The sequence below is a fragment of the Somniosus microcephalus genome, chromosome 6 (assembly GCF_052327205.1).
Source record: "Somniosus microcephalus isolate GS21.2 chromosome 6, FLI_Smic_1.0, whole genome shotgun sequence".
Lineage (NCBI taxonomy): Eukaryota > Metazoa > Chordata > Chondrichthyes > Squaliformes > Somniosidae > Somniosus > Somniosus microcephalus.
In genome coordinates this window covers 52,859,866-52,867,852 of record NC_140992.1, presented here as the reverse complement: position 1 = coordinate 52,867,852, position 7,987 = coordinate 52,859,866, and the positions used below count along the sequence as shown (strand labels likewise).

Here is a 7,987-nt window from a genome sequence, read left to right as displayed (position 1 = left end):
ATAGGATCATGGCTGATCCGAATCTAGACTCATGTCCACTTCCCTGCCCTCTCCCCGTAACCCCTAATTCCCTTGTCTGCTAGGAAACTGTCTATCTCCATTTTAAATTTATTTAATGTTGCAGCTTCCACAGCTCTCTGGGGGTAGCAAATTCCATAGATTTACTACCCTCTGAGTGAAGAAGTTTCTCCTCATCTCAGTTTTGAAAGGGCAGCCCCTTATTCTTAGATTATGCCCCCTAGTTCTAGTCTCACCCATCAGTGGAAACATCCTCCCTGCATCCACCCGATCAAGCCCCCTCACAATCTTATATGTTTCGATAAGATCGCCTCTCATTCTTCTGAACTCCAATGAGTAGAGTCCCAATCTACTCAACCTTTCCTCATACGTCAACCCCCTCATCTCCAGAATCAACCGAGTGAACCTTCTCTGAACTGCCTCGAGAGCAAGTATATCTTTTCTTAAATATGGAAACCAAAACTGCACGCAGTAGTCCAGGTGTGGCCTCACCAATACCCTGTATAACTGCAGCAAGACTTCCCTGTTTTTATACTCCATCCCCCTTGCAATAAAAGCCAAGATTCCATTGGCCTTCCTGATCACCTGCTGCACCTGCATACTAACTTTTTGTGTTTCATGCACCAGGACCCCCAGATCCCTTTGTACTGTAGCACTTTGCAGTTTCTCTCCATTTAGATAATAACTTGCTCTTTGATTTTTTCTGCCAAAGTGCATAACCTCACACTTTCCAATATTATATTACATCTGCCAAATCTCTGCCCACTCACTTAGCCTGTCTATGTCCTTTTGCAGGTTTTTTATGTCATCCTCACTCATTGCTTTCCCTCCCATCTTTGTATCGTCGGCAAACTTGGATATGTTGCACTCGGTCCCTTCCTCCAAATCGTTAATAATGGGGTACAGTGGATTGCCTTAAAATAATGTAATCATGACTGTTGTCTGGAAAATGGGGATCCAGCTTTGATGGTCACAGCAACATATGAAAAATTGCGGACAGGAAAAGACCTACTGGTCCATCCAGCCTGTCCTATAGTTGTTATTTCTTGTGCATCACAATACATATACTCCCCACCCACCCAGAGCCATGTAATCTCCTGGGAGAGGCAGAAAAAGATTAAAACCCAAGCTAATTTGGGGGGGGGGGGGGGGGAGGTGAAGTGGAAAATACCTCTCAAACCCCCTAAGGGGATCAAAACTAGTTCAGACCACTCTGGCCTGATTAATGTTACCAGGTACCTACCTCTTGTAAAAAACGTACATAAGAATTGGGAGCAGGTGTAGACTCCTCGAGCCTGCTCCACCATTCTAAAAGATAATGGCTGATCTTCAACCTCAACTCCACTTTCCTGCCTGATCCCCATATACATTGATTACCCTGGCGTGTATAAAGCTCTATCTCTCAGCCTTGAATATACTCAATGACTCAGCATCTACAGCCCTTTGGGGTAGAGAATTCCAAAGATTCACAACCCTGAGTGAAAAAATTCATCCTCATCTCAGTCTTAAAAGGCTGACCCCTTATCCTGAGACTACGCCCCCTAGTTCTAGAATCACCAGCCAGGGGAAACAATCTCAGCAGCTATCCTGTCAATCCCCATCAGAATCTTATATGCTTCAATGAGATGACTACATTGATAAAGTGCCGACTCTTGTGGTTCATGAATGTTCAGAAATAAGATAATGTGCATGGAAAATGAGTGTGATCTGGGGGTCCTGTTTGACAATAAATTGAAGTTATCGCAACAATGTTCGGCGGCAATAGGTAAAGCAAATCAGATGTTGGGATGTATTAAAAGGTCAATCTGGAGCCGAAATTGGGCATGTTCGCGCTGGAAAAGAGGTTGAGAGGTGCAAATTCAAGGTAATTGCAACTCTGCCTGGATATACCATTGGAAGGATAATGGTGGGTAACTGTAGTCCTCCTCTACTGCAGCCTACTTGTCTAGCATCCCTCCATTGCTCGCACTCTTCTTCCTCCATAAATAGAGGGATTCCCAGTTTCTAGGGGCAAATGAAAAAAATGGCAGTGCCAAAACCTATGGCACAAAACCTTTTCAGTCACTAAGTGGGCAAAAAGAATGCTTGCAGAAAAGCCTCCAGCAAAACACTTGAAACACAGACCACAAAAACATTAATTACTTGATGTCTGCCAATTTAAATGATTTATACTTCCAACACCAAATTTAGCAACCCTAAACACCTATATTTTTATATCAACGAAATTTAGAGAGTGAATTTCCCACATCCAAAACATGAAATTGTGTTGACATCTAAATGGCGTCATAGCTGGCCTGTCTTGGGAAGGAGTTTCCCGTGTCCAACACCTGCCATGATTTGCACTATGGGTGGAGACATATATACATTTTTTATCCAAACTTCTGGCAAGTTAGGCCTCATTCATACCCAGGGAAATCTATTCTGTGGCATCTTGGGCACTTTCAGAAAGCCTCAAAAGAACAACAGGTATAATGACATTTGTCTGACGAAGCAACAGTTTTCTAACAGCAAACAGAATATATAAAACAATAATTATAAAGCATAACTGTATAGCAGCCAGAAAGATAAACAAAAAGAAAATGATTTTGTATGGCATTTTTGAAAGTCCCAGATTACCACTACATGTATTATTCTTTATTCTCTCATTATGAAACACCATTTCAATTGTTGAGTAGCTGTTGGTTACAGGCGTTGAAGAAGGATCATCCATAGTTGTATAACTCATGGTCTCCGTAGAGGTGTCTTCCCTGATGAGGGGGGTAGAATCTGTGACTCCCTGAATGGATGCATCTATCGTATTCCACGTTTGCAATGTTTCTGATTGTGCCGTACACTCCGACCGTTGCTGTTCTGTTGTACCATTGGTTATTTGAAGATAACCCTCCACTTTTGAGGTATTGTTTATCGGTGAGGTGGAACTAGTTGTGAGCTGTGCTGTTTTGGTGACTGGGCTTGTCAAGGGAACAGAATGCACAGAAAAATTGCAGCTCAGTTGGTTATCATGTAATGTTAGAATAGGTTGGCGATAAAAATCAACTGGAGTATTACAAATTATTTCATTGGACTTAATTACCTTCTGCTGGTTTTCCAAAGTCCAATTTTTCAAATAAGAAATCCAACAGTCACAGTTCCAAATATTATCGTACAAATGAACTTGTATTATACTGGGTAAGAAATCAAACAGTCCTTGTGGGACATTTTGCAACCTGTTCTTGTCTAATAGAATGTACTTTAGGTTATTCAAGTTGTTAAAAATGCTTCCAGAGAGAGAGTAAAGTTGATTGGAATACAGTGAGAGATATTGCAGTTGCCGAAGGTTACTAAATACATCCTCACTTAAAATAGAAAGATGGTTATTGTGAAGATAAAGCTTTTGAAGGCCATTAAGGCCACTAAAAGTATTCTTTGAGAGGATGGCAATTTTGTTCAGGTTCAAGGCCAACAAGTCTAAATGAGTTAAATTACTGAACACATTATCTGGAAGAATGACAAGCTGATTATTATACAAATGTAATTCCTTCAGTTTTTCCATTTTACCAAATGTGCGGTCTGGAAGTTGCACCAGTTCATTAGAATACAGTGGCAATTTAATCAGATTGGGCAAGTTATGAAAAATTCTTGGTGGCAGTTCAACTAAACTATTTTGGAATATTGTTAATTTTTCCAGGTTCTGCAGTTGAGAAAAGGCATCACTAGAAAGATTTGTAATATAATTAGTGTGGAGTAAAAGCTCAGTGAGATTTAATAGTTTATCAAAGAAGCCTGAAGGAATATCAGTAAGTCTATTTTCATATAGTCTAAGAATTTGAAGATTTCTTAGCTTGTCAAATATCTTTGCAGGAAGAACACCGAGTATGTTTACCCCTAAATGCAGTTTAGTAAGACACCCAAGATGGTCAAAAATGCCATCTGGAAGAATTTGTAATTTATTTCGATATAAATAAAGTTCTTCCAGGTTTGTAAGGTTATCAAACAGACCTTGTTCTATTTTGGTTAGCTTGTTGCTAATTAAATAAAGTTGTTTAAGATTAACCAGCATGTCAAAAACTCCAACAGGCAGTACTTCCAATGAACTGTTTGCCACCATGAGTGAACGAAGATTGTATAGATTATTGAAAGCTCCTTCAGAAACATTAGTCAGGAGACTACCATTCAGCACAAGTTGTTTCAAAAATATTTGACCTGCGAAGCTGTTCTCTTCTATCTTGGTTATCCTTGTGTTTAAAATGGACAGAATTGATAAATTTGTTGGTAAAGGTGCAGGTATTTTTGTGAGTATCTTTCCACTTCCAATTCCGCAGTCAGCAGTAGTAGCAGAGCAATGACATTCCTCAGGACAGCTGAAAGATTGGCTGAGTATCTGCAAACTCACAAAGACATACAAGCACTGTGCTGTAGCCATTTCACCTGCAAATTGAATGGACATGATAATGTTCCTGTAAGAATGCCTCAGAAAAGATCAAACTTTATTTCAAAAACTGAGAACTTTTTAGTGCATTTTTGTGGTTAATAATAATAAAATGAACTTACTGTACCTATGCAGAGTTGTAATGACAAGTGCTGAATTTGAACACTCTCAGTTAAGGAATTAAAGAGGCTAAAGGTTAGCAAGCTGACAAGATTAATGCATAATGAGAAAATATAAACTTTGGTCAATTTAAATCTGGGTACATTAAAAAATGTAGATCCCACAAAACCTCCCTCCACAAACATGAAATACATATGTTCTTCTGGTCCTAGCAAAAAATGTTTATTTCTATTATGGATCGTTAGTTGCTGCAAATTGTAATCTAGTGGAGAATATGTGTTGCAAGTGCTGCAAGTCCAGCTGGTGGTGAGTATTCCCCTCAAATGGTCGGCTAGTTGATGGTAAACACCTATTTCCATAGAGACCAAGTTAAGCCAGGGATGGGTGAAGTTTGGCTAACCCATGATGGTCAAGTGACAGAATACATCCAAGTCCTTTGTGATTTTCTTTTGGGATGGCGTAGATCTATCTGTATTTGCCCCAGTTTTTAAAATTCTTAGAAACCAAATTTTGGAGCCTTCCAAATGTAAACTTATTCTATTGCTCCTCCATTACAATAAAGGATTATTACCCCCCCCCCACACACCCCCAAGCATATTACATATATTTTTCTAAAAAAAAGTCACCTAATTTTGTTTTTGATAACCATTTTATTTATTGCATTATTGATAAATCCTGGCCATTTTGATGAAGCCTAATACAGATTTGAGGTTTCCCCACAATGGCCCAGTTAGGTAAATGCAGTATCTGCTGTGGAACTGTGCTGCGCAGATAGGGAAGACACTTAGTTCAGTCTCACATCTGTACTGAGTTACCTGATCTCAACCAAGGTAGTGGAAGAGGCAACAGAAAATGCTGGAAATACTCTGCAGTATTTTGCTATTACATTAGTGGAAGAGGCACTATGATTGGTGCCAGTGCCTGTCATTTGGGGAAAGGGGGTTGGGGAAATTAGCCAGTATTCCTAACCTCCAAAAGCAGTCAACCAAAAATTCGAGCATTCCAATCTGTTGTTACAATCCAAACCATCCCGCTCTGAATTGCTGGAATTCACAGATGATACTGGAACTATTGTTATTTTAATCCTGTTCTTATCTAGGTATTTTTCCAGCTGCTAAAGGGAATAAGAACATAAAATTCTGGAAATGCACAACAGCATAATCAGCACACGAGAAGTTGGGGCACTTTATTATAACCAGTTGCACCAGAATCATTAACTTGTCTTTTTCTTTCAGATATTAACCAGTTTGCTGAGTATTTTCAGTAATTCAGATTTCCACCATTTATAATTTTTGTATTTCCTTAAGCATTTTGCTTCCTATACCAATGTATTTAACATATACCTGCATTACATTCTATCTACCATTCCTTATTGCAGCCTTTTCATTTGTACAGGTCAGTTTGAATGATGGCAATTGCCCCTACACTGGTCACCTGGCCACATGCTGTATTTTCTGCAAATTTTATATTACTCTACTATGAAAGGAAAAGAAATGTCTTACCTTCACTGTAAATAGGTCCAGCTCACTGAGAAGTGAATTTGTGCAATAAATGGCTGTTCTTAAACAAGCAATATAAGGGAAGCCAAGTCAATGACTAATTTTCAAAAGGATGTGTGGCTTTAGCATTCATGTGATAAAGAAGTGGACAGGAAGCCTTGCTACCATGCGATATAAATGACATGAATTTGCTATGCACAGTATAATAGATAAAACAATGTTGTACTGACTCAAGGTATTTTTAAAAATACACTCATTGTATTGATATATGGATGATGGGGAAATGTGATATAGTTGGCTCAATTTATGCATTACTGGTTCTTGTCTACTTGCATGTGCATATTGGCTGCCACTCCAATATAAAGCTCGACTGCCTCTCTACCTAACACTGAAGCACTTTTCCGCCTCTACCACAAATTCCCATCTCCCTTCTCTCTCTTTATTCCGCTAACATTCCATTCTCCATCTCCTACTCATCCATCACCATTCCCCCAGTGAACTGCAATCCCGCCACTCTCCAGGTTTTTGTCTCTTTTGGACTAGCCTGTAGCCTCCAACCTGCCTCATTCCCCATACCCAGCATTTACCCCATCTGCTGTGCTCCTCAGGGATCAGCTTGACCATTCTCCTATCAACCCCATCCCCCCAGCATTCAATCACCCCACTGAATCCTCGGCCGCCCATCTCCTCTAAAACACAAGAAAAGCAACCTCTTGTGAACAAGGCCTTCCTCATCCACAGCCTCACCTAGGTGAACACACCAACATCCTGGGCCTAACCTAATGTGGATATTAATCTGGTTTTTGCACTAGGTACCTTTCTCTCAGAGGCTCCCCTCCCCCAAGCTATACATTCTACCATGTCTCCCACCTGAGGGCTGAGGAGTGAGGGCTTGCTTACAGGCATGGTACCTAGTGCAAATAACAGGAGCAATACCATATGAATTAAAAAAATCAATGATTTCCTACCCATTCCATTTCCCTAGTACAACAGCCACCTCTGAACTCAAATTCATTGGACACAGATTAGAGTACATTTACAGAATGATCAACTTGCAGTCTACCAACTCAGGCAAAGCCACCGTCCCACTCTGCAGCCTAAACCTACCTTTCCAGAATCAACCTGGGGAAGCACAAACAACCCTAAGCTGCCTCCTCCTCAACCTCCATGCCCTGCACATTCCACCCTCAACTTCAATATTAAATGCCAAGAGATCATTGACTTCTGTTTGCCCACAGCTGTTCTGTCTATTCCACCCTCTCCTCTTTCCCCATCTATCCATTCATGCCCCCCCACACAGTTTCTCTCCAAACTTATCTTCCTGTAGCATACCCCTTACTCCACTGACCCCTTCTTAACCCAGCACCACTGTCGGAGCTGCCTTCTTTCAGATGAGACATTAAACCGAGGCCCCGTCTGCTCTCTCAGGTGGACGTAAAAGATCCCATGGTACTATTTCGAAGAAGAGCGGGGGGAGTTATCTCGGTATCCTGGACAATATTTATCCCTCAACCAACATCACTAAAACAGATTATCTGGTCATTATCACATTTGTTTGTGGGAGCTTACTGTGCGCAAATTGGCTGCCACGTTTCCTACATTACAACTGTGACTACACTTCAAAAAGTACTTCATTGGCTGTAAAGCGCTTTGGGCCATCTGGTGGTCGTGAAAGACGCTATATAAATGCAAGTCTTTGTTTCCTTCTTTTCTTTCTAATAGGTCCTAATAGTGAGTGAGCTGCTCAAGCACAGCTGGGCCACCATCTGTCCTGATCCTTCCCTGGTGGTTGTGCGATGCCTTGGTCTGTGAGCTGAACACATTTTGAAAGTTATTAGCAACTACCTGACAGTCCTCTTGTGCCCAGATCACCTAGTCTCAGTGCCAGGACTTTGCAAATTAACTAGCATGGTGGTTCTGTTATCAGTATTCTTTGTGAGTT

General features: G+C 40.7%; 1 protein-coding gene across 1 annotated transcript; it reads right to left on the bottom strand.

Annotated features, from left to right (window-relative positions):
* Positions 1 to 1,232: 1,232 nt before the first annotated feature.
* LOC147115728 (uncharacterized) lies at positions 1,233 to 5,096 on the bottom strand. Its single transcript, XM_085989442.1, has one exon. It carries the CDS (start codon positions 4,442 to 4,444, stop codon positions 2,435 to 2,437), a length of 2,010 nt encoding a protein of 669 aa, XP_085845568.1. The 5' UTR covers positions 4,445 to 5,096; the 3' UTR covers positions 1,233 to 2,434.
* Between the last annotated feature and the right edge of the window lie 2,891 nt (positions 5,097 to 7,987).